Source organism: Dreissena polymorpha, chromosome 3 (assembly GCF_020536995.1).
Source record: "Dreissena polymorpha isolate Duluth1 chromosome 3, UMN_Dpol_1.0, whole genome shotgun sequence".
Taxonomy (NCBI): domain Eukaryota; kingdom Metazoa; phylum Mollusca; class Bivalvia; order Myida; family Dreissenidae; genus Dreissena; species Dreissena polymorpha.
The window spans coordinates 52,969,982-52,997,832 of NC_068357.1; the positions used below are offsets into that span (position 1 = coordinate 52,969,982).

At 35.3% G+C, this 27,851-nt stretch overlaps 1 protein-coding gene across 1 annotated transcript; it reads left to right on the forward strand.

Moving 5' to 3' along the window:
- LOC127874170 (polyadenylate-binding protein-interacting protein 1-like) lies at nucleotides 1-27,095 on the forward strand. Its single transcript, XM_052418369.1, has 10 exons — nucleotides 1-197; nucleotides 14,415-14,515; nucleotides 15,014-15,058; nucleotides 16,745-16,963; nucleotides 18,229-18,341; nucleotides 19,142-19,250; nucleotides 19,817-19,939; nucleotides 20,294-20,394; nucleotides 23,295-23,402; nucleotides 24,534-27,095. The coding sequence occupies exons 1-9, from the start codon at nucleotides 143-145 to the stop codon at nucleotides 23,359-23,361; spliced, it is 933 nt and encodes a 310-aa protein (XP_052274329.1). The 5' UTR covers nucleotides 1-142; the 3' UTR covers nucleotides 23,362-23,402; nucleotides 24,534-27,095.
- The last annotated feature ends 756 nt before the right edge of the window (nucleotides 27,096-27,851 follow it).

The following is a 27,851-nucleotide window of genomic DNA, read 5'->3' on the forward strand; positions in this document are numbered from 1 at the left end:
AACCGGAAAAAGTGACACGAAGTTAATAGCGAACGGCGATTATTTTTTTTATAGAAGAATCACGAGAAATACATAAACCGTTTTCATTCACGAAGCATTTAGGTCTCTTGTCACTTTATTGTCTTTCACTTAAATATACATTATGACATCTAAATATGATGGCAGCGGTGAACCTGACTTTCAAAATGGCCTAAACGGTAAATGTGATTTTTGTTGTGAGTTTACATCCATTTTTGACCATGCCCATGATGCCTTTCACAATAGTGTCATCGATTTTTCTGGTGCAAATTGTAACTTGTTATTTATGTAAAGCTAGCTTTTGTTTCAATTTGGGCAATCTTTAATTGATTTTAATTTATTTTATATTTTGATTTTGTGAATTTCTACAAAATTGATGGTGTGAAATATTTACTTTGGTTATTACAACAGCTGTTGATATTTTAGTTTAAGAATACTGATTTATTAATTAACTGTATTTTCTGTACTAAAAAAAAAAAGATTAACAGGCTTATTTGTTGTATATAGGAGGTTTTTGTGTGACGTCAAAAGAGGGGTTTTCCGTTACTAATAATAGATTGGCCGTCAACACTCTCTATCGCGGCCATTTACATAGGTTTTTGTGTGACGTCACGAGGGGTTTTCCGTTACTAAAAATAGATTGGCCGTCAACTTCTTGATCGCGGCCAATAACATTGTATCAGATTAAAGGTCGTCGGAAGACTAAATACTTTTCCAATTTCACAAAACAAAACTATAAATATCCGTATTCTTTTTTAAAATAAGAATTAAATAAATGATATTTCAAAAATAATAAAACATTTATAATAATTTGAATATTATTATTAGTGGTGTGGATGCGATAGTGTTATTTTTCATCCGCGATTGAAATTTAGTGTAAGGGGTGCATTGAATCGGTTATAAAACAAAGCCCTAAAATAGCTCAATACATTTCAATCTTGAAATGTATTTTTACTTTTCTTTTACATTAAATGAATTTTCGTTTCGTTAACATTGAATGAAAATATTAATAAATTTAAGCATTCAAATTGAAAAAACACCTGCATATTTTGCAAATTGAACTGTCTTTGCATGTACACGTATATTGAAAACTCGTCTGTTGTGATAATGAGCGATACAAATCTAGCATTTTATGATACCATTAATCTACATATTTAATTTATTTACTGCAAGTATTTTATATCCCTATAATGACCAAACGCGATTGCTTGTGTTCACGATGATTTTTTGAACACTTCAGTAACGCACGATCTTTACACATTATAGCAGAGTTTACATTTGCAGGTACCCGTTAAATACGTTAATTGTGTAGCAGTAAATGTATGCAATATTTTAAATGTATAGTTATTAAACACTTTATTATTATGTTTAAACTGGCTAATATATATACTTAATAGTTCCTAGCTGTTAATCCATTTCGGACAAATGTCTATTTTTAAATATGTTCAAATATTTTATTAAAGCAACTGTTAAGTTTTTGACTTAATATGTCGAGAGATGACATGGAGGTATCATAAATTGTGTTTAATGACCAGACACATGTGGTTTATGCAGAGACCCCATACAGAGTCATACAAGTATAGGTCCCTGGGTTTATGACACACTGTTTTCTTAGTAGTCTGGACAGTATACAATCATATCGAGATAATTGGTTTGTGATAAAGAAAGGGGCAATTAAACACTGGGTTAAAATGCTGAAACGAGTGTCAAAATTGGTGTGAACAATTAAAAATTAAAAAAAACATTAACATTTATCAAGAGGATTTAGTTAATCTGTAACAAGGTAAGTTTTTACAGACAAATAGGTTCAAATCAGTTGCTATATGTTGATTACATAAAATCAATCAATTTGTTGTTTGTTTTCGTCCTTATTTGTGTTCGTTCATTGGATTCAATTTAATCTGAAAGAATTTCAATATCTGAGTATTTTTTGTTCTTCAAAAGGGCCGCGAATGTGTTTGTAACCTTATCACGATGCGCTTCATCAATGCAAACAATAGCAGAATGGCCGCAGTTTTGACGGCCAAAATTTGAGCATGCGCAAACGTGACGTCATTATCGGAATCCCCAAAACCTCCAGGGTTTTCCCCAGGCCATTTAAGCGCCCCTTGCCGGGGCGCTTAAATTCCAAAAATCAGAGTCCCCGGGGCGCTTGAAATTTTACGATCATTGTATTTCTACAGTAAAAGAAAATGGAGAATGTCAAGAAAATCAAGGGTTCTTTATCAGTGTATCAATATTCCCTGTTTTAAAAGAGCACTTGGTACCTACTTTCGCATGTAATCGCCATAAACACCACATGGGGTCATAGATAATCCACTAATAGCAGATAGCATGACGCGTGTATCGATTATTCTAGCCACATTACACAGTCATTTATGCTGGCACGGATGTATCACAGGAAACTCTCGGGTAACTTTTCAGTCATCAAACTGTGATGTTCATCGTCCAATCGGTTACGCGAATGCTTATGAGGGCGGGGTTAACTATCGACAATTATTTTTGATTGACGTCAGGCACGAAGTAAGAGTTTATCGCAGCTTGATTAGCAAGGAGTTGTACCATTCACATAATGTAAAACCGGAAACTAGAACAGTACCTTAAAGACGGTTTCGGGCATCATCATTACACCTTTTACCGTAAACAAGTGTTACTGATGACACATAATTAAAACGAGAAATTAATTGCAAGTGGTAAGCAATTACTTACTTGTAGCGATTAAGTTTAGCAAATAACTCCCGATTATGCGATAACAATTTAATTCCAGTACATGTTTATTTCATCATGTCCATTTATAGAACTGATTAACCTCCTTTTTCTGACTTTTATTAGACACGTAATGCGCTTTAACATATAATCGTTGAATTAATTACGCACAACTGAAAATGTTTCGTTTGATTTTCAAATGAGCATTATTAATTTGTAATCCGAAACACGCTTCCGAATTTTAATGCTAACGCGACATTTACAAATTGTAGCGTCAAATAAACAGTGTATTATCCTTCGTCTCAATAAAAAGCGCGCGAAAAATATGTTGAACGTCGAATGGAAAGTGTGGATGTATTTTGTGCTCTTTAAAAACATGAACATCATGTCAGGCGATTTACGCGTGTTCCGGGGGAAAAAAACGCCCTGATTGGACAATACTTCATCACCTCTTTAAATAGTAACACATGCCAAAATTTTATTTGATACTTAATAAAATATGGCGATTTTTTTTTATTCTTGAGCACTTTTATCGTAAATATTTACCAGAATTTGCTTTAAAACTGGAATATACTGGACTATCGGGTAATGAGTAGTGACTGGAAAGTAGTAAGTGTGCAGTAATAGATAGAAGGTATGGTTGATGCGGATATATTAAGGAATTGATCGAGACGGGATTATTCGTATCTATGCGGGAAAGGGTAAAATATAAATAAAGGGTAAAATATAAATAGTCACTTAAAATTTATTTGATACAATAGAAAAACGGCAAGGTTTGTGTTAAAGAATTCATTGAGAGCTTTTATCGTCAGTATTTACCAGAAAGTGATTGATACAATCGGAATAAACGGGATTATTGGGTAATAAATAGAAACTTGAAAAGTAGTAAGTATACAGTGTTAGAGTCGGGTTGAAACGGATGTATTGGGGACTCGTTCGAGTCGGAATTTACTATCTATGCGGAAAAGTTTTAAAATAATTAAACAATATATTATATATTTTTAAATGACTGGGGGATTTTCTTGAAGAGTCATAGCGCACCAAATGACGTCTTTTGACGCTGTTTTTATTTGAGTTGTAACGCACCACAGAACGTCAATTGACACGTTAAATTAAAAAAATCAACGTAGGGAGGGGACACCCCTCCCGAACCACACCTATCAACCCCGGGGCGCCTGACAAAAATCCTGTGGAAAGCACTGAACCTCCTATTGTATAAAAGTAAAGGTCGTCGGAAGACTAAATACTGACAATTTCACACAAACAAACTATAAATACACGTATTCTTTCTTAAAGTAAGACGCTAGTAAATGATATTTAAAAAAAAAATAAAACATATAATAATTTGATTATAATTATAAGTGGTGTGAATGCGAAAGTGTTATTTATCATCAGCGAGGTGCATTGAACTAGTTATAAAACAAAGCCATTAAAAAGCAACACACATTTCAATCTTTTAATGTTATTTTAATTTTCTTTTACATTGAATAAATTTTCATTTAGTTTACATTGAATGAAAATATTAATAAAATTAATTAGCATTCAAATGATTTTATTTTTTTTGAAAATTGAACTGGCATGTAGCTCTACATGTATATAGAAAACTCTTTACTTGTGTTAATGAGCGATACAAATGTAGCATTTTATGATACCATAAATCTATACATTTAATTTATTTTACGCAAGTATTTTATATCCCTACTATGATCAAACGTGTTTGCATGTTTTCGTGATGATGTTTCGAACACTGTAGTAACGCACGATCTTTACCCGTTAAATACGTTAAGTGTGTAACAGTAAATTTGTACAATATTTTAAATTTATAGGTATAAACACTTCATTTATATGTTTAAACTGGCTAATAAACATTATACAGTTAATAGTTCCTGTCAATCCATGTCAGACAAATGTCTATTTGTTAAATATGTTCAAATATTTTATTAAAGCAACTATAAAGTATTTGGCTTAAATGACTGCTCAATATGCCAAGAAATGATATGGAGGTATCATAAATTGTGTTCAATGACCAGACACATGTGGCATATGCAGGGTATAGGTCCCCGGGTTTATGACACCCTGTTTTCTTAGTAATTGTCTTGACAGTATTCGATCATATCGAGATAATCGGTTGGTGATGAACAAAGGGGCAATTAAACACTGGGATAAAAATGCTGAAACAAAGAGTGTCAAAATTGGTGTGGACAATAAAATAAAAACAATTTCATTTACAGCGATTTTTCTTACCCAATTGGGAAAAGTACCTGTACCATACCAATTGGGAAAAAAATAGCGCGAAAAACCCTGAAATTGGGAAAATTTGCGTCGTGAAATCTCCCAATTGGGAATTATGGGTATTTTTAATTACTTGGTGTTAACAGCACAAATCATCTCAAATATTAAGATTCATTTTGGCTTGAAATGTTCACTGTCAGTACTCATTTTAATTGTTAACTTATTGGATAATGAACTTTAGGAACAAAATTTAAGGATTTATCCTTCCTTTTGGGAATGTTTTAGACTACAATTGGGAATTTTGTAGTTTTCCTTCAATTGGGAAAGTACCTTTTACGGGTACTTTATAAAGAAGGGAAAAAATCGCTGATTTATCAAGAGGATATAATTATTCTGTAACAAGGTAAGTTTTTACAGACATATTGGTTCAAATCAGTTCGTGTTGATTAAATAAAATCAATCTAGATCTATTTGTTGTTTGTTTTTGTCCTTATTAATTTTGTGTTTGTTCATTGAAATCAATGTATGCTGAAAGAATTTCAATTTCTGAGTATTTTGTTGTTCTTAAAAGGGTCGCGAGTATGTGTCAAGTAGAGATTATTATGGTAACCTTATCACGATGCGGTTCATAAAATGCAAACAATAAATGGCCTCAGTGTTGACGGCCAAAATCTAAGCATGCGCAAACTGACGTCATTATCGGAATCCCCGAAACCTCCTATACATGCTTTTATATTGTACACAGCGGAAATTACGTGGCTGTTTTGCAAAATCATAACTTCAGTTTAATTTGTTTTGTTGCATATGATTTTTGGCTTTACCCATTTGACATCAACAACAAAAATATTTGTCTACAACCTGGAAATAATGACAGTAAGATAAAAGCTAACTGCAATTATTTGTTATTGAAGAATCACCAGAAATACAAAACGGTTAACCTGTTTGCATTCATGAACCATATAACCATCTTGGCATGTCTTTATTGTTTTTTAATGAAATATACATTATGAATCCCGAACAATCGCTCCTACGCTAAATTTGACAGGGCGGACAGTCGCTCCTACGATGTTTTGACAGGGCGGACAGTCGCTCCTATGATATTTTGACAGGGTGGACAGTCGCTCCTACATTAATTTGCCAACCCGGACAATCGCTCCTACATTCTTTTGTCAACCCGGACAGTCGCTCCTACATAATTTTGATTCCACGGCAAAACGTAGTATAGGCCAATCAAAGGCTAACACCTATAATTAACCGACAATTAAATTTGCCAACTTGTTAACAATAAGCCGATTCAACATGGGACATTCGTTCCTACATTACATTTATTGGAATAAGTGCCATTTTGCGAATGGAATAAACATAAAAACGGCATAGATGATATGTAGTTCATTTGTATTTATGATATGACATTTATATGACATTTATAAACATAAATACACACAAAATATGCAAACGAAAGCGCATACAAACGAAACGAAACACGTGAACATTTATACACACAGCTTGATTTATATCACATATTAACATTTATAAACATATACACACACACAATACGCAATTGAAAGCACATACAAGCGAAAAGAAACACATATGTAGATTTATATACACAGCTCGATTTTTACGAGTCAGTTATCTTTATTCGTAACACATCCTAGTGACCAATACGAATTCGATGTCCAACACTCTGCAGGAACTCCACCATCAACATGGTTCCAGCCACATACTGTTCACTCAAGGTCTTCAGCGTCTGTCGGTGGCTCACTGTCTTCTTTCTTTTGCGTTTCTCCACCGGTTCGCCCTTGCTGAGTCGGAAGACATCCGTTTCTACCATCGCATTGTCTTTCTGAAGACAACCAATCAAAACCCACAGCGACGGGTTGTCGTAGCCGACCAGGTGCCGGAAACCATTGTTCCAACTTTCGCATACATTGTTGGTGCGGTCACTTGAGCAGATGGTGGCTGCGTGGACATTCCACAATTCTGGCTGGAACCTGGGAGGAGTTCGCCTGAAGCGTATCCGCCAGTTGGAATTCACCGTCCAGAACACACCAGACACGTAGGTAGCATCAAAGTAGTCCACTACTGATGTGAGGACGTCTGGTGCGGACTGCTTCATGTAGGCCATCCCGCTGGCGACATCATCCACGGGTAAGAACGCAAGGCCGTCTAACATGCCACAGAAGTGACGGATTTCCTCATCTTCCCTGTAGACACTTGCCAATCCCTCGGCCTGGATGTGTCGGGTGGTAAAAACAGCCTTGGATGCAGATAGAGGGAATAACCGACCTCAATGCGTTGTGTATCCTGAGTTCAAAGTCGGCGACAACCTTCTCCGGATTCGGGCGCACATCTCGACGAAGACACGCGTCCAGGATAGATGTCAAACACTCTTCGTAGTGGTTCTGCTGCTTTCCAGGCAGGAGAGCGTAGACAGCGGCACAGTATGATTCACCCACTGGCACCCGAATACAAAACAACTGTGCAAACTGAGCTTGAGACGTGGAATGCGTTCCATCCTTGAACCATACCTCAGCACTCCCAAGGAGATTGAGGCCAGTCTCGCTGGCAAATACTAGAAGCCGTGCAGTCTCCGAACCATTGTCGTACACCAGGAACGGCTCACTGCCCTCTGTTGTGGTGGTGGTGTATTCCTCCGGGAGTGGGTTAGGGATGGTTTGCATGGAAAGAGGCTCGCTAGGAACCGTACCACGCTTCACATGCCTGATGGCACGCTTCAAAGTCTCCGTCTTGCCTAACGCCGCTTGGACCTGTAATTTATAAATTGTGTTTTATTAGTTTGCAACTTCATAAATATAAAATATAAAAATAATTAAAATAAAGTTCAACTGATATGACTCTAAAAAAAAACTTCCCATAGATTACTATAAATCATTTGACAATGACTTATATAAAAAAGGTATTATATTACATGATATAAAAAATATATAATATTAAAGATATTATAAAATAGTATTTTAGAGGATATATAAAATATATTATATTAAAGATATTATACAATATTTATAGTATATTTTTTATTATATATAACACTTAAATGATAGTATTTATAATTTAAAATGCGTAAACAGACTAATATATTACTATGCTAATATATACTAATATATTATTATATTAATAACTATTACATTATTAACTGTACTGGAAATTGGACCAGCTTGTCGGCCAGTATCTGTCCTGGCTGACCCCTGTTCGCGTGTGCAGCGTTCATGATTTCAAATCGTAATTTGTTCGCCTCAATCATGTGATGATCTGCTTCGTGCGAATGAGGATTCGTACCGTTCACTCGTGTTACCTGAAATCAGAAGTTATATTTATATAATAGCAAAGATCTAGTATGTATATAACAATAAAATTTAATTTAAAACATGTGTTTCTGGAAAATTAGGTAGCAACAATCAAACAGTCTTAATAATACGCATACATCCTTTTCAAGTACAATCTTTCAATAAATACCATTTAATCAATAATTGCTATATCAACAATGGTAGTATCAATCGATAATGACCACTTTGACACCTATGATGTGCGAACCGTGCATAAAGATTACAGACAGGTGTCACATTTAAGTTAATTAAGGTACGTAAACAATTGGTTAGGTCATTGTTATCACATTTGACCCATTGATATATGCCACTGAACGATTTCTTAATCGGCATTTCAATTATTATTAAAATACTGTGTTCAAGTGATACTGCACGATTTGTATGTGTTAATTTGTAATAAAATGTTATATGTATATGTTACAAATAACTCAAAATAGACAAGAAAAATTAGAATAACATATCTGGCTTATTTCGCATTTTTCTACACATGTTCTTCGTACAAATGTTCTTCTTAAACTTATTTTAAATTTATATTGAAATATATGTATAATAAGTTTTTTACACATTTTATATGAATTCATAATTATTTGACAAAATCTCCATTCTCACTTTAATCGTGAATTTTTTAGTATATTATTTACACAATAAATGTTTCGTGAGCATGAATGGTCATAATATAAACAATAAAATTATTTTTTATATGTTGACTTACACTTAGATCTGTTATGAGCGATCCCTTGCAGGAATCGGAACGACTTTTACTGCATACCCATCGTATTGTTGACTTTGACGTGTGCTTCTTGGAATACAAATGACCGTCTAAGCATAGCACAGACTGACCGCGTTTGTTGGTTAGAAGTTCCATGTTGGAAGTGAATTGGAAGGTGTAGGGCATTACAATATATACATATTGCTTTCACAGTTTGCTAAATTACATTTAAAGAATCGACAAACTGTAACATAGTTTCTTAATAAGTAAATTAATTAATTAAAATCACATTGATCGGCTCATGTTGAATCGGCTTACTTTTAACAAGTCGGTAATTTTAATTGTCGGTTAATTATAGGTGTTAGCCTTTGATCAGCGTAGACTTTGTGCCGTGGAGTCAAAATTATGTAGGAGCGACTGTCTGGGTTGACATAATAATGTAGGAGCGATTGTCCAGGTTGGCAAAATAATGTAGGAGCGACTGTCCGCCCTGTCAAAACAGCATAGGAGCGACTGTCCGCCCTGTCAAAAAAACGTAGGAGCGGCTGTCCGCCCTGTCAAATTTAGCGTAGGAGCGATTGTCCGGATACCATACATTATGACATCTAAATATGATGGCAGCAGGGAACCTGACTTTCAAAATGGACATACCAATACATTCACTGTATGCCATATTGCGCATTGTGTAACTGCATGTTTATTTTACAAAAGTGGCAAATGTTTGTGTTTATGAAATTGTTTAACACATTTATGGTCATTATTTGTTGAAATTGCTGTTATAAATTTAAGTCAGTTGTGTTTATTGTGTTTCAATAAACGGAAATATTTTTTTTGTTTTTATAATATTACAAGTTCAAATGTCGATGCAATTATCATGAAATATCCTGGTTTTGACTTGGAACAATTATGGCATGTATGAAGTCCTATAATGACTTGAAGCAAATCATAACTTTTTTAGCATTGTCAACAGAGGTTTTGGTATTTAAACACTTTGATGTATTGTATCAGATCAAGAAAGGATTTAAACCAAAGGAGGCAGTTTAGACTTTAATTTTAGAACTCAAATAGTTTTTCACATCAGTAATTTTGTTTCAAAATGAGTTCTTATTACAGTAGATCCTGTTAAATTGAAAAGCCCATGTGTTAAGTCCGAATATTAAATTAATTATAATCCCAAGTCAGTGATATTCTTAACTATTTCACAGATTACTAGTATATGATAGATATTGTTCTTATTTTTTTCTTTAAGGGTTAACTTATATGTATATGATTAAACTATTATCATTAAACTATAAACTGTAATTTTAATAAATAAAAATAACAACAAAATCTTAAGAAACATCAAGTGCCCTTGGTTATTTCTTTTCTATTTAATGTTCATGTGCAAGTTGCAATACAAAAATGATTTGTGAATTATTTGTTGTTGGCAAACAGGGCTCCCTCTGGCTCAAAAATATTTGAAGCCAATGTTATCTTTTTATGTCTTCATTCATATTACATGTATTTTTGGACATTTTATGGGTGATAATGTAGAAAACCTTGTAGCCAAATGTATTTTTTTGTAGCCAAATTTCATTTTTTGTAGCCATTGGCTAATTTGGCGAAGGGCAGAGTAAGCCCTGGCAAAAAAGCTCACATGCTTAAAAGCATCATTATTGTCAAGCACTTTTCGTAATGCAGTTTTGAAGTTGGTTTTCTAACAAAATTGGAAGTTAAAAAAATATGTATGCAAGAACAGGAACTTATGAATAGCATATTTGCAGCATTTTAACAAAATAAATAGGAATGGGAATGAATATTCCAATTTCCAAATATTCAAAAATCAGCAGAATATTCAAATCCAAAATACAATTTGTACATTTGCTTTTCATTTTTATATCTTTTTTATAAAATCAAAACTGAAAAGACACATTTAATGTTAAGTGAAGATGACTGTCCTGTATTGGTTAATGTTTTGATAGCAGCTGTCATTGATTAACAAGATGATAGTATTAATTATAGGCAAACATAAGGTTATCAGTGTCTTTTGTGATGACAAAGAACATGACTATGTGACAGACCTTTGAAATGTTCAGCCTTTGACTGTAGGATTTAGAAATCAAATATTTTAATGTATTTGTGTACGGTTAGGAAAATTCAAGTAAGATTTCCAAAATAGTTCCCATCCCTGATAATAATACAAACAACACAAATACACGACTTTGCAAATGACAAAATCTTTATTGATTCCAGTTTATACATTTGATCATTTGCGACTTGTTCTTTGTCGTACAAACTAGTTTTACCACTAGCTCTTCAACTTGTTATGTTCCTGGGGACCCCAGTGTTTGCACTGAAGTTTGTCTGCAGATTACACCTGTTTGTCAAGTGACGTCCAACAGACGTTGTGTGAAAAATAACATGGGGGGTCATTCAAGGGTGGCTGTCAAAAAGCTATAGATATGAAGAGTATCATTGGAGATTAGAATATTGATTGTTTTATACTTTACAACTGATCATTGGCTATGCAATTATTCAGATGACACCATATTCCTATCACTTAAAGCAATATTTGTATGCCCCCCTTTTGAAAAAGATGGGGTAAATTGTTTTGCTGGATGTCAGTTGGTCTGTCTGTCGGTAGACCAGTTTGTTTCCAATCAATTACTTGTGAACGGATTGTCCAATTGGATTGATACTTTCCATGAGCATTTGCCTTTGCCAGTAAATGACCCCTATTGAAATTGGGGTCACTAGGTCAAGGTCACTGTCACACTAAAATTGTTTCCTTTTGAATAATTTGTGAACGGAGAGACTGATTGGCATGATATTTCCCATGAGCATTGGCTTTGGACAGTAGATGGCCCTTATTGAAATTAGGGTCACTAGGTCAAAGTTCAAGGTCACTGTCGCACTAAGCGTGAAATATAGTTTCCAATCAATAACTTGTCAACTGATTCACTGATCGGCTTGATACTTCCCATGTGCATTGGCCTTGGACAGCAGATGACCCCTTTTGAAATTGGGGTCACTTGGTCAAAGGTCACTGTCACAATAAGTGTGAAAATTGTCTCCGATCAATAGCTTGTCAACAACTTGACCGATTGGCCTGATACTTCACATGTGCATTGGCATTGGACAGTAGATGACCCTAATTGAAATTTGGTTCACTTGTTCAAAGTTCAATTATTGCTGACTAAAAGAAAATCCAACAACGATTGATCGATTTTATTCGAGCGAATTGACCAACTGTCTTAATAATTCACATGTGCATTGGCATTGGACAGTAGATGACCCCTATTAAAATTTGGGTCACTTGTTTAAAGTTCGATAATCGCTGACTAAAAGAAAATCCAACAACGTAACGATTTTATTCGATCCATGTGACATCACTTGTTATAATACTATAATATTCTCAACCCATTAATATAACAATGATTTAACGCAAATGCATAATTCTGTGTCAACTAAATACTTATTATGCCCCTCTTCGAAGAAGAGGGGGTATATTGCTTTGCACATGTCGGTCGGTCGGTCTGGCGGTCGGTCCGTCCACCAGGTGGTTTCTGGATGATAACTCAAGAACGCTTGGGCCTAGGATCATGAAACTTCATAGGTACATTGATCATGACTCGCAGATGACCCCTATTGATTTTGAGGTCACTAGGTCAAAGGTCAAGGTCACGGTGACCCGAAATAGTAAAATGGTTTTTGGATGATAACTTAAGAACGCATACGCGGCCAACAGGGTGAACTCTGAACAATATAACTGAAGCAACTGGTCTGTAATCCTAAATCTATAATTATCAGTCCAATGAAACATCATCATTTGAGTAAAATAAAGTGAATCAGTAAAAATATTATCAGAATATGAGATTTCTTTGTATATTTTGTATATAAAATATTGTGTTAATGTTTAATATTGTTGATTAATATAAATATAAGCAGGACAGGGGAGGTAATACACTATTATATCTTTCTTATATACAGGGGAAACAAATGCAATAAGTTTAAATTTCATGTTTAATAAATAGAGGATATTTGTTCATGTCAGTGTGAGATCATTTATTTTTTTCATTGTCCCTTGACATATTGCTTTTATATTTTGCATACTTGTTTACCAACATCACCCCAACCTATATTCCCCCCCCCCCCAACCTCACCCCCCCAATTTTATTTTTTTAAACATCATCTAATAAATTACCACACCCCACATTATAACCCCCCTCTCACCCCCACCCCCCCACCCCCCCCAATTTTTTTTTTAAACATCTAATAAATTACCACACCCCACAATATACCCCCCCCCTCTCACTCCCCCCTACCCCCCCACCCCCCCCCCAATTATTTTTTTAAACATCTAATAAATTACCACACCCCACATTATAACCCCCCTCTCACTCCCCCCTACCCCCCCACCCCCCCACTCCCTCAACAAAAAAATTGTTTTAAAACATCTAATAAATTACTACAACCCCACATTATACCCCCCTCTCACCCCCCATCCCCCTACCACCCCCCCACCCCCACCCCCAAATCCCCCCCCACAAAAAAAAATTTGTTTTTTAAACATGTAATAAATTACCACAACCCCACATTATACCCCCCTCACCCCCCCTACCCCCCTCACCCCCCCCAAAAAAAAATTATTTTTTTAAAAATCTTATAAATTACCACACTCCACATTATACCCCCTTCTCACCCCCCCACCCCCCACCTAAAAAAAATTTTTTTTTATTTAAACATCTAATAAATTACCACACCCCACATTAAAACCCCCCTCTCACTCCCCCCCCACCCCCCCAATTTTTTTTTAAACATGTAATTAATTACCACACCCCACATTATACCCCCCTTCCACCCCCCCTACCCCCCCCCTAAAAAAAATTTTTTTTTTGTCTTTTTTATTTTTGAAAGATCGTCTAATAAATTATTGAATATGAACAATTTCCCCATGATGGCTTATGTTATACTGTCAAGCACTCGAATAGTCGAGCCCTCTGACAGCTCTTGTTAGGTCACAAGGTCAAAGGTCAAGGTCACAGTGACTCGAAATAGTAAAATGGTTTCCGGATGATAACTCAAGAATGCTTACGCCTAGGATCATGAAATTTAATAGTCACATCGATCATGACTGGCAGATGACCCCTATTGATTTTCAAGTCAAAGGTCAAGGTCACAGTGACTCTAATGAGTGCAATGGTTTCTGGATAATATCTTACATTAGGTCAAAGGTCAAGGTCACAGTGACAAAAAACGTATTCACACAATGGCTGCCACTACAACTGACAGCCCATATGGGGGGCATGCATGTTTTACAAACAGCCCTTGTTTAAATGGCTATGCCTGAATTTTTCCCTGGTATTTGAATTAGTCTTTTGAAATTATTAAATATTGTTCACAATCTGTTGTATATTCTTCAGGTCAGTCATCTACAGCTAGTCCGAAGAAGGCCTATACCCTATCTGCTGATGCCCCAGTATTCGTTCCAAAATTTACAATGGTGCAGCCAAGTTTCCACCAGGTGGGTGTTTTAATCTTTTAGCAACCCGTAGAAGGTGCTGGCTTATCAGCTGTTACTGGAGAAAATCAGTCATTTTCCTTCAAATGATTTGTTTTAAAAGGTCTTGACAAAATTCAATTATTTTAATGATTAAATCTGTTATAAAAGTGACTTTGCAGGCTTCACAGTTTACGTTGTTGCATTTCTATTGGTTGAACATGCTCATTGACATTAGTTAGCATTAAAGTCCTAGAATCAGGTATCAATGGTAACTTTTGAAGCAAATAATTTTTTACCACCATGATAATGTATAAGCATAGTAATCTACTGTGACAATTAGTTTGTATTAGTTGATATATATATATCCATCTGAAGTTTAGTCATATACTCGTGTGATAAATGGTGTTCTTCAAATAACTTGAAGTCAAATAATGAATCACATCTTGTTTTGCGCCAACCAAAGCACACATAAATTAATCTTTCATTCAAATATTACATGCTGTTATACATTATTTCCAGCCTGTCCCATTTGAGGCTTGCATGAATGATCATGAACCAACACAAGTAAGTGGGCTTTTACAACTAAAGGTTTAAAAAAAAAGGAATTTAAAGCAATATTTGTGCTTTTTGACACTTGTTTATTATGACCTCTATGTTTAGGGTATTTTAAAGGTGCACTCAGTATAACCACTGCCGATGTGTCATACATCTGTCGAAAAGTCACTTATGACAGCTCTCAAGATAGAATTCATGAACTCTTAACATTTGTTTGAACGGTTCACAGATGGTTTATTTTAAGATGTATTGAAAATAATTGTATTAAATTTTAAATTTTCAAATTCTGGATTTAATTTTTTGTTAACATTAAAAATGAAACAAACTTAACAATTGTCATCATTGTGAACAATTTTCATAGCACAGTACATTATTGTGAATAATTATAACATAATGAATGTTCAATATTATGAGTTATTCTCACATTTTCACTGTACAACATTATGAATATTTCTCACATTAACAGTGTACATCATTGGGAATACTTCTCACATTAACACTGTACAACATTGGGAATACTTCTCACATTAACACTGTACAACATTGGGAATACTTCTCACATTAGCACTGTACATCATTGGGAATACTTCTCACATTAACACTGTACAACATTGGGAATACTTATCACATTAACACTGTACAACATTGGGAATACTTCTCACATTAGCACTGTACATCATTGGGAATACTTCTCACATTAGCACTGTACAACATTGGGAATACTTCTCACATTAACAGTGTACATCATTGGGAATACTTCTCACATTAGCACTGTACAACATTGGGAATACTTCTCACATTAACACTGTACAAGATTGGGAATACTTCTCACATTAGCACTGTACATCATTGGGAATACTTCTCACATTAACACTGTACAACATTGGGAATACTTCTCACATTAACACTGTACAACATTGGGAATACTTCTCACATTAACACTGTACAACATTGGGAATACTTATCACATTAACACTGTACAACATTGGGAATACTTATCACATTAACACTGTACAACATTGGGAATACTTCTCACATTAGCACTGTACAACATTAGGAATATTTCTCACATTAACAGTGTACATCATTGGGAATACTTCTCACATTAGCACTGTACAACATTTGGAATACTTCTCACATTAACACTGTACAACATTGGGAATACTTCTCACATTAGCACTGTACATCATTGGGAATACTTCTCACATTAACACTGTACAACATTGGGAATACTTCTCACATTAACACTGTACAACATTGGGAATACTTCTCACATTAACATTGTACAACATTGGGAATACTTCTCACATTAACACTGTACAACATTGGGAATACTTCTCACATTAGCACTGTACATCATTGGGAATACTTCTCACATTAACACTGTACAACATTGGGAATACTTATCACATTAGCACTGTACATCATTGGGAATACTTCTCACATTAACACTGTACAACATTGGGAATACTTCTCACATTAGCACTGTACAACATTGGGAATACTTCTCACATTAACACTGTACAACATTGGGAATACTTCTCACATTAACACTGTACAACATTGGGAATACTTCTCACATTAGCATTGTACAACATTGGGAATACTTCTCACATTAACACTGTACAATATTGTGAATACTTCTCACTTTAACACTGTAGTGTACAATATTGCTCATCTTTCACACATGAATAGAGGGAGCTGGAGGACATGGAGAAGTTTGCTGCGAGGCATCTGTCGGAGATCTCGTTCCCGCAAACAGACGACCCAGTCGAGTTGTTCCGCTCTGCTGTGGTCACCTTGACTACAAAGGGAAACGTGGAGGAATACATGCGGCCCATCATTGGAAGGCTGAAGAATGGAGTCAGCGATAAGGCCATTCTCAATCAAATGATTGACATTCTGTTTGATCATGTATGTTAACTTCATTGATATAGTAGTGATCGAAAAAAACGTATAAGCATGCAAGTCCGGCCCAAAATGTTGACTGGGGCTTGCTTTTACTCTTTGTTAGCTCACCTGTCACGAAGTGACATGGTGAGCTTATGTGACTGTGTGATGTACGGCGTCCGTGTGTGCGTGCATGTGTGCGTGTGTCCATCAACAATTTGTTTGTGTAGACAGTAGAGGGCACAGTTTTCATCCAATCTTTATGAAATTTGGTCAGAATGTTTATCTGATGAAATCTGGGTTGGGATTGTTTTTGGGTCATCTGGGGACTAAAACTAGGTCACTAGGTCAAAAACTAGGTCGAATAATAGAAAAACCTTGTGTAGACAATAGAGGTAGCAGTTTTCATCCAATCTTTATGAAATTTGGTCAGAATGTTTATTTTGATGAAATCTGGGTTGGGATTGTATTTGGGTCATCTGGGGTCAAAAACTAGGTCACTAGGTCAAATAATAGAAAAACCGTCAACAATTTGTTTGTGTAGACAGTAGAGGTCACAGTTTTCATCCAATCTTTATGAAATTTGGTCAGAATGTTTATCTTGATGAAATCTGGGTTGGGATTGTATTTGGGTCATCTAGGGTCAAAAACTAGGTCACTAGGTCAAATAATAGAAAAATCTTGTGTAGACAATAGAGGTCACAGTTTTCATCCAATCTTTATAAAATTTGATCAGAATGTTTATCTTGATGAAATCTTGGGATTGTATTTGGGTCACTTGGGTCAAAAACTAGCTCACTAGGTCAAATAATAGAAAAACCTTGTGTAGACAAAAGAGGTCACAGTTTTCATCCAATCTTTATGAAATTTGGTCAGAATGTTTATCTTGATGAAATCTGGTTTGGGATTGTATTTGGTTAGTCAGGTGAGCGATTCAGGGCCATCATGGTCCTCTTGTTTCATATTATCACACTTGTTGGTTTTATTTTGCTCTTAAGTAAGAATATATAGGACCCCAGACTTGCTTGAGAAACCTGCTATTTTTATGCCCATATTACATAGTTTTAACAATTGAACACAAGACTCTTATGTAAATATAGTGACTTTTCATAAGATTTTAAATCTTTATTAAGATGTAAAAAATCAGCTCCCAGTGTCTTTATAAAGAGGAATATATTTCTGTTGTAAATATTTCATGCCTATTATAAATAATTCTCAGGAAATATTGACAACGAATCATCTTGTAAGAGTTCTCAATTTCATAAACTTTTTTGAAAATTACATTTCAGAATTTGGCAGAGACCAATTTCAGTTACACAGGTGCTCAAATCTGCAAATGTCTTGCAAGTGAACTGAAGTCTCACAGTACGTTCAGCAATTTCAGAACTCTGTTCCTGAATAAGTAAGTTTCTCCTCAATATTGTATATAAACAACTTTTATCAATAAGTGGACTCAGGGGTGCATGGGCTGTTATTATCAAATGATACAAATTGCCAAAGTAACCCAAGAATTTCTATACCATGGTTATTGCAGTGTGCTTCAAAATATGACATGCGCCTCAGATGGTATTAGTTTCTTTTATAACAACCATGACTTTATTTGAGGTCGCCATGGTGTAATGGACATTGTGTCCGCCTAGCGACCGGGAGGTCACAGGTTCAATCCCCACCGTGGAAGCGTTCTTTAGATCTCTCCAAAAGACACCAAGTACTGGTTCTAGACCCAGGAAAAGGACCGGAGAGTGTTTCAAATAAGTAGTTATTACTTTTTTTTTTTTTTCCAATTGCTGTTATTGAATTTGTATAAAAGGTCGCCATGGTGTAATGGATATGGTGTCCGCCTAGCGACCGGGATGTCACGGGTTCAATCCCCACTATGAGAGCGTTCTTTACATCTCCCCCAAAGACACCAAGACCTGGTTCGAGTCCCAGGAAACAGACGCGAGAGCGTTTCAATAAGCCTGAGGCTTTCAATGAAATGGATTTAAAATAATAGGTTTAAACTAACCATGACTGTAGTTGTAGCTGACAAATTTGAAGAAAAAAGTAGTTGATTCTCTCGAATGTTGTACTTCAACCAACATGATTAGATTTAAAAGAAAAAAAGAAAAATACAGGTTCTTTGATTGTTATATATCTTTTGTTTATCCTAGTTCTGGCCTATAAGTTTGGATGTTTAATGAAGCTTATGTTCACTTGCAGGTGTAAAAGTGCCTACGACAACAGGGACGCATGGGTGGCAGACCCTGCCATGTTCAACCAGCTGTCCAATCTGGCCATGTTGATAGGGCAGCTCTTCCTTGTTTTAGAGGTATGCTAGATTGAGTATGTGAGGATTTGATGTTGTTTACGTAAATAGTACTTCAAATAACTGATTCTGATCTGCTATGCATTGTTTCAGGCATGCAGGTAAGGTTGTGTTGAAACAAACAACAGGCTGAGAATGGCCTGTTTGAGCATTTATGAATTGCAGAAAATTGTAGCCACGAGTACTTTTGGGTATTTAAAACAATTCAATTCAAAATGTATGATGGATAGCCAATTGAGAAAGGTTTGGATAACCGAGGGTTCTTTATGTTAAATTTATTGGTCAAAATGGAATAATTGTTCTGCATATATGTTTCATAGGAAAGTATTTGTGTTTATAAAGTTTTGAAGTTTGCTTACTGTCAGTAAATGTTCGATAGACTTGTTCAAAGATGGTCAGGATGAAAATTTTCGATATTTATAATAGATTAAAAAATTATGTGCAGGAGAAAAATAAAACAGTAAAAGATTTTCGTTCCAATTAAAAGTTTTTGCGTCTTTGGAGATCAACTTGAGATATCTTATTCCGTTGTAATTCCCATGCACAAGCAGATATGGTTCTGTTTTCAGGATGACTCAAATGGAGAGCCACAGAAGCTGGGGTTCCTGCGTGAAGCAATCAGCTGTATGCTTGAGACACTGATGGCCGAGCCAAACGACGAAAGAATCAAAACAGCAGCTCAACTCCTTAAGGTAACGTCTTCCACGGCCATGTTATTCCTACCACACTTCCTTGGGAATGGCCGTATTGGGGAAATTTTGGTTGTTTTTCAACAAAATTTGGAGAATGTGTCGCCATCAACAAATTTTGGGAAGATGATGTGAATGCAAGCCTAGAAGTAAATTAGTTGCTTATCCTTCTACGTCTTGGCCAGATTTATGTAATTGCTTCATTAAATGCATATTTTAATTATTTTAAGGTCGTTGAAGAATAAATTGATATCATTGACTGACCTCAATTTATTTAATGAACTGCAGCCTGATTAAAATGAGCATAACACTTTCATGACCATTGTTTAATTAGATGTGTTTGTTTTGTCCTTTCAGTTGACAGGATTTGAAATCACCAAAAATTCACACTTACCTGGCGACTTTACAGAAGTGTACAACATATTTAGGAGTCTAGAAAAGCACCCTTCCTTGAATCGGTATATTTTTGTGAAAATACTTCTGTACCAATCAACGTTCATTATACTTAATAATTGTTGTACAATAGTGTTTTTTTAGCTCACCTGATTGCTCAGGTGAGCTTTTGTGACCGGTCTTTGTCCGTTGTCCGTCCACATTTGTTCGTAAACACTCTAGAGGCCACATTTATTGTCCGATCTTCATGAAACTTGGTCAGAAGATTTGTCCCAATGATATCTCGATCGAGTTCGAAACTGGGTCAAAAACTAGGTCACTAGGTCAAAGAAAGAAAAACCTTGTAAACACTGTAGAAGTCACATTTCATGCCCAATCTTCATGTAACTGTGTCAAAACATTGGTTTTATTGATATCTCGGACAAGTTCGAAAATGGTCCAGGTCGGTGAAAAAACATGGCCACAAGGGGGCGGGGCAGTTTTCTCTATATGTATATAGTGAAAACATGTGAACACTCTAGAACTCACATTTTTGGTCCAATCTTCATGAAATTTGGTCAGAACTTTTGTTTCCTAGATATGTGAGTTAAGTTCGAAAAAGGGTTCCGGTCCGTTAAAAAACATGGTTGCCAGGGGGACGGGGCAGTTTTCCTTATATTTATGTAGTAAAAAAGGCTTGTAAACAATCATGAATTAAGGTCATGTAACATGGAAGACAACTCTTCTAAATATTGCATTTAAGTTTAACAGTAGTTACTCCCCTTTGACTATTAATGTTTTCATAATAATAGAGTGTAGTTGTGTGAATCATTTATGTGTTAATTGTTATTCGAGGTTCGATGTTTTTTAGCTCACCTGATTGGCCGCCAGTGGGTGGGGCAGTTTTGCTTATTTGGCCATAGCGAAACCTTATAAACACTCTAGAAGTCACAATTTTTGGCCAATCATCATGAAAATTGGTTAAAACATTGGTTTTATTGATCTCTCGGATGAGTTGGAAAATGATCCAGATCAGTGAAAAAACATGGCCACAAGGGGGCGGGGCAGTTTTCTCTATATGTATATAGTGAAAACATTTGAACACTCTAGAAGTCACATTTGTGGCCCAATTTTTATGAAATTTGGTCAAAATGTTAGCCTTAATGATATGTTGGTTGAGTTCAAAAGTGGTCCGGTCCGTTGAATAACATGGCCGCCAGGGGGGGGGGGGGGGGGGGGGGCAGTTTTCCTTATTTTGCTATAGAGAAACCTTGTTAACACTCTAGAAGTCACAATTTTTGCCCAATCATCATGAAAGTTGGTTAAAACATTGGTTTTATTGATGTCTCGGATGAGTTCGAAAATGGTCCAGATTCGGTAAAAAACATGGCCACAAGGGGGCGGGGCAGTTTTCTCTATATGTATATAGTGAAAACATGTGAACACTCTAGAAGTCACATTTTTGGCCCATTTTTTATGAAATTTGGTCAAAATGTTAGCCTTAATGATATGTTGGTTGAGTTCAAAAGTGGTCCGGTCCGTTAAATAACATGGCCGCCAAAGGGGGGGGGGGCGGGGCAGTTTTCCTTTTTTGGCTATAGAGAAACCTTGTAAACACTCTAGAAGTCACAATTTTTGCCCCAATCATCATGAAAGTTGGTCAAAACATTGGTTTTATTGATATCTAGGACAAGATTGAAAATGGTCCAGATCGGTGAAAAAACATTGCCGCCAGTGGGCGGGTCATTTTTCTCTATATGTACATAGTGAAAACATGTGAACACTCTAGAAGTCACATTTTTGGCCCAATTTTCATGAACTTTGGTCAGAACATTTGTTTCCTTGATACGAGAGTTGAGTTTGAAAATGGATCCGGTCAGTTGAATAACATGGCTGCCGGGGGGTTGGGGCAGTTTTCTTATATTTATATAGTAAAAAAAACCTTGTGAACACTCTAGAAGTCACATTATTTGCCAAATCATCATGAAACTTGGTGTAAAGATTGGTTTTATATATATCTCAGATGAGTTCGAAAATGGTCCCGATCGGTCAAGTTTTCCTTATGTGTCTAGAGAGAAACTTTGTGATCTAACACTATAGAAGTCACATTTTTTGCCTAATCATCATGAAACTTAGTCAATACATTGGCTTTATTGATTTCTCGGACAAGTTGGAAAATGGCTCAGATCGGTGAAACACACTTTTTAGCTCAACTGATTGCTCAGGTGAGGTTTTAGGATTGGTCTTTTTTCGCCGACCGTCCGTCCACTTTTGGTTTGTAAACACTCTAGCATTCACATTTCTCAAGCATTCTTTATCAAAGTTGCTGAACGATCTCAGTCAGTTTTAATAATGAGCAAAATCACATAATTAATGCCATAATTATTGCCCTTAGATTGTCCAAATTTTCTTTATATTATACAAAATCCTTGTAAACACTCTAGAGGTCACAATTTGTTTCAGATTTTATGAATCTTGGTCATAATATTTATTTTTTTAAGTAAAGTTTGATGTTTGGTTAGGGGGGGGGGGCAACTCAAAATAACGGTAACCAGGTCAAATCTTACAAAAACAAAAACACTCCATGCGCCAGAGTTTTGGTTCAATAATGATGAAACTTGACCCGAATGTTTGTCTGGGCAATATCTAGGTAAAGTTTGACATTTGGTAAAGATTGAATAAACCGACTCCTCTCAGGTGAGCGAACTAGGGCCATTTTGGTCCTCTTGTTATTTATAAAGAATTATTATGTTAATTTTTAATATATTACATATTTTGTGTCTCTAATTAAACTACAATTTGGATTGTAAAAATGCTTGAAATAATGAGAAATTTGGTTCAATGATGTTTAAAATAACAGTTCAAAATGTTGGGCTTGCTCTGTCAAAGTGCTTAATTTCATGAGTGTGCTGATCTGACACTTTAAGCTATTGCATTATGCCAGGTTTCCTTATGACAATTTATTTAACATCACATGCCATTTCAGGACTAGTCATTGCCTGATTAACTCCGTGTTGAGTCGTCTGGAGTACAACTGGGGTGTGAGCTCCTGACCTTGTGAGGGCGCGGCCATCACACCTTGAACATCACATGAGTGAGTAGGAGAGGGAAATGTAGGAAAACTGGGCTTTATTAATGTGCGTAAAGTGTCATTTCAGATTAGCCTGTGCAGTTTGCACATGCTTATCAGGGACGACTCTTTCCGCTTTTTATATTATTTTTTGTTTAAAAAGTCTTTTCTTAGCAAAAATCAAGTTAAGGCTGATAGTGTTGTCAATGATAAGCCTGTGTAAACCGTATGATTAACTATAAAGGGCTCCCCCCCCCCCCCCCCCCGCCAAAGTCATAGGGATATAGATTCTGTGTTTTCAGTCTATCCTTCTGTTTGTCACAAACTTAAGATATCAATGAGAAGTGCTAGGCACAAGGATCATAACCCTTCACTTTCTTTAATAGGAGTTATTGCTCTTGGATTTTTTTCGTATGATGTAACTTTTTGTTACTTTTGAAGGCAATATCTCAGATACAATACAAGATTTCAACATAAAACTTAATTGGTGTATTGATACCAATAAGGAGAAGGGCCACTGAGGAAAGTTGCCTTGCACAAGAACCAAAACCCAACACTTTCTTAAATGAGAGTTATTGCCCTTTGTTATTCTTGTATGATGTAACTTTTTAGGGCTACATGTCAGATACGATACAAGATTTTATCATGAAACTTCATGGGTGTATAGAATGAGGAAAGCTGAAATGCATAAAATATACCCTACATTTAATTGTTTTATGAATATACCATATATAAAGGGATCTGCGCTTATCCATAAACAAAATTTATTGGTGTGGGATATCAATTAAACAAATTTGCTGGTAACATGTAAGGGTCCCTATTAAAACTTGTTTTATTGATTATTCTTATTCTGTTTTCGAAATTTTCTTAATGGTATTGCAGATTTTCCTCTTAGTGTTTATGGTAGAATGTTTATAGTTTTTATACAACTGATTAAGTCTATGTTGGTACAAAATATCAGTTTTTATATTACAATATAACAAATACAGTCTGTGAAATAAGACTGATTTACTAGCATTTTAAAGCAAATAGTCCTTTAATATAAACATATATGTAACCAGTTGTTAAATAACACCACCTTCCATCCACATTTTTTGCGAAAGTTGACATATGGCTAAGAAGATTTTCACAGTTTGTTTCATTTTCTATTTTCAGATCCACAACATGTTGTCTGCGAAAATCTTCTCACAAAGTACTCAAAAAAAACAAAGAAGAATTAACCTGAAGTTAACAAAATCGAACCAATATTTTATTTATCACAAAGTTCTCTTGCTCTGAATAAGATATAAATACAGGCCTAACTCAATTTTATGGTAAATGAATAATACGAGCATTCACCAGCATTTAAGCGTTTGATAGACATGGTGTGGTTTTGTGCAATCATGTGTGATTTGTTAACGGCCTTGCACTTCAAAATGTTCTTCCTTTTAGTATTTTTGGCTTAAATTTAATACCAACATGAAGTTTGGATTTTAAACCGCATATAATTTTTTGTGTGTGATAATTTGGCTTTTTAAAATAATTTAAACTATACCAGGCAACTTTGATTATACTATTGCTAATATTTTTGGATTGGCTTGGTTACCATTGTAGTGAGAAAAATGTACACAAGTTAACAAGTAGTCATGATAATAATTTCATCATTAAAAAATGTGAATCACAGCTTTAACTTTCAACCAGTGCTTATACTTTTGATTCAAGCTAAATAAAAATAAACATAAAGTTATGCAAATTTGGCTTAACATGAATCTATTTGGTGACAGCTTTTTCTTCATAGAGCATCGCAATATTGCTAAAATTGGCATACCGCAAATATTCGCATTTATTTGAAATAAAAACGCCAAAAGTACCAGAAGGAGAAAACTGCTGTTAATAACAAACAAAAACAAAACAGACTGTGCAGACATTGGGCCTCCCTCAAGGAAGTGGTGGCGTGCATTACCCCACCCCCTCTGGATCTCGTGTCGAGTGTATATACCGTTCATGATTATTGCGACTATTATGATAATTATTGTGTATTCCGCATGCGCATTGGGACACAGTATTTGGTGCAGGAATGGATAGTTGTACATTTAAACAATGCCATGGAGATGGCGTTGTCAGGATACCTGTGAGGAAAGAGAATATTTAAATCCTTGATGAAGAAACTGAATGTACCCATCATACCGGGTAGTATGTAAATAATAATAAGCTGATACTTTTGTACAATGTTTTAAGTCATCATCAAGAAAAACAGATTTGTGAAAGATTTTTGTCTGCTTTGGAATATGTAAGCATCTGTGACACAAAAAATAGAGAGGCTATTCAAGAACAGTTGTTGGCGTGTTAGTGAACAGAAAAATAGGTATTTACTTTGTCAAGTATGCTGGTGGTTAGTCAGGGAAAATAAATGTCTTCGATTTTTTTTTTATATAATTATTTTGATATTGAGAAGTTATTTATTCCATGCTTCAATAGAGAAATCAAATCAAAGAACAAGTTTTGAAAAAAGTTTGTTGACATGAAACTTTCACGTTATTTCTTTAATATGTGTAAAATTCAATGATTTCTGTTAACAAAATGGCTAAAAATAATTAAACAATACTAGTATTTACTAGTTCATCTATTTTGATCTGAAAAAGTATGCATTTAACAGGCTTAGATAAAAAAAAATATTGAGATTATAAACAACATAACTGAAGTTTTCTATAAGGAGCATTGTGAATATATTGGGTCGATGTTTTGGACTTCAATTTGTCATCATTTTGCTGGAATGAAAAAAGAAAACATGAACTGCCTGAGTATTAATCTTGTAGATGAATATCCATAAAGTGCTGTTTAAGAAGTTCATATGGTGTTTTGTACTGAAAGACATTGCTTGATAAAGAAAAAACACCCATGTGCTTAGGCTTGCGTAGTGATTGCTATTTGTGGCATTGGTAACTTCTTCACAAAGTGTAAGTGTGAGAGGTTATCTCTTAGTATATGGTTGTTAAAGAAGGGCTCCTGGATATTGTAGAATTGTGTATGTGATTTTTATTATTTCATTGCAAGATTGATGTATTATTTTGTTGCTCAAATGTGCACACGGTATACATATCTCCTGTTTTGAAATTAGTCAGGTCAGTTGTTCCTTTTAGCCAAAAAAAACTTCTGCAATAGGACATACGGCCAGTCTTGAATGAACTGTAAATTATAATACATAACCTATAATTGAAGTAAATTAGTAAAGATGGGGTTTTCCATGACCAAAAACACTTTTGTTTTATTTTTTAAACGTCCGACTTGTACTTATTTTATGGGAGTGTTTCATGTAAACATGTTTTAATGTTTAAAACAAGTTATCAATTTGGTACAAATTATCCCCATGATAAAATTGCTGTCGATGATAATTCAAAATAAACTGTCAGAAGTAATCTTTTAGAAAGTTTATACTTTGTGTGTCACTTAAATAGTCAATGGAGTTTCCAAGTACAGTCACAATATCAAGTTTAAATCGTTTAAATCAAGTTTATGGGACATTAATTTAACAGTTTGTGGCATTTGACCTTACGAAGGCTAGCTTTTCAAGGGGAGGTTAATAAGATGAACTTGTGCAATGGTATGGCCATATTGACCTTGGAGATGTAGTTGTCAGGGAGTCTAAGTTATTTTGTGTTCTTGTGCATGAGCAGCTGATTCCACCTGTTAAACATATACCATTATATTTTGTCTGAAATAAAACGTTTCCAGGGGGAATTCTGGTTTTATTTGTGTTTACCCATTCTTTGATAGTGCTTCTTATGTTTGTATACTTCGTACTGCTTGAAAAAATTTCATTCCTTCTGCCCATCTGTGCTTGACAACTTCCTGGTATGTCAGAAGTTCATATAACTTCTACCGGTATATCAGTGTATTTTACAGGGCTATCAAATAAAGTTACACAAAAGAAAATGTTGTAGAAACTTTTTATGTCCCCCACTATAGTAGTGGGGGACATATTGTTTTTGCCCTGTCTGTTGGTCTGTTGGTTGGTTGGTTGGTTGGTTGGTTGGTTGGTTGGTTTGCGCCAACTTTAACATTTGCAATAACTTTTGCAATATTGAAGATAGCAACTTGATATTTGGCATGCATATGTATCTCGTGGAGCTGCACATTTTGAGTGGTGAAAGGTCAAGGTCATTCTTCAAGGTCAAAGGTCAAATATATGGGTCAAAATCGCTCATTTAATGTACACTTTTGCAGTATTTCAATATTCAAGATAGCAACTTGATATTTGGCATGCATGTGTATCTCATGGAGCTGCACATTTTGAGTGGTGAAAGGTCAAGGTCATCCTTCAAGGTCAGATGTCAAATATATGTGGCCAAAATCGCTCATTTTATGAGTACTTTTGCAATATTGAAGATAGCAACTTGATATTTGGCATGCATGTGTATCTCATGGAGCTGCACATTTTGAGTGGTGAAAGGTCAAGGTCATCCTTCAAGGTCAGAGGTCAAATATATGTGGCCC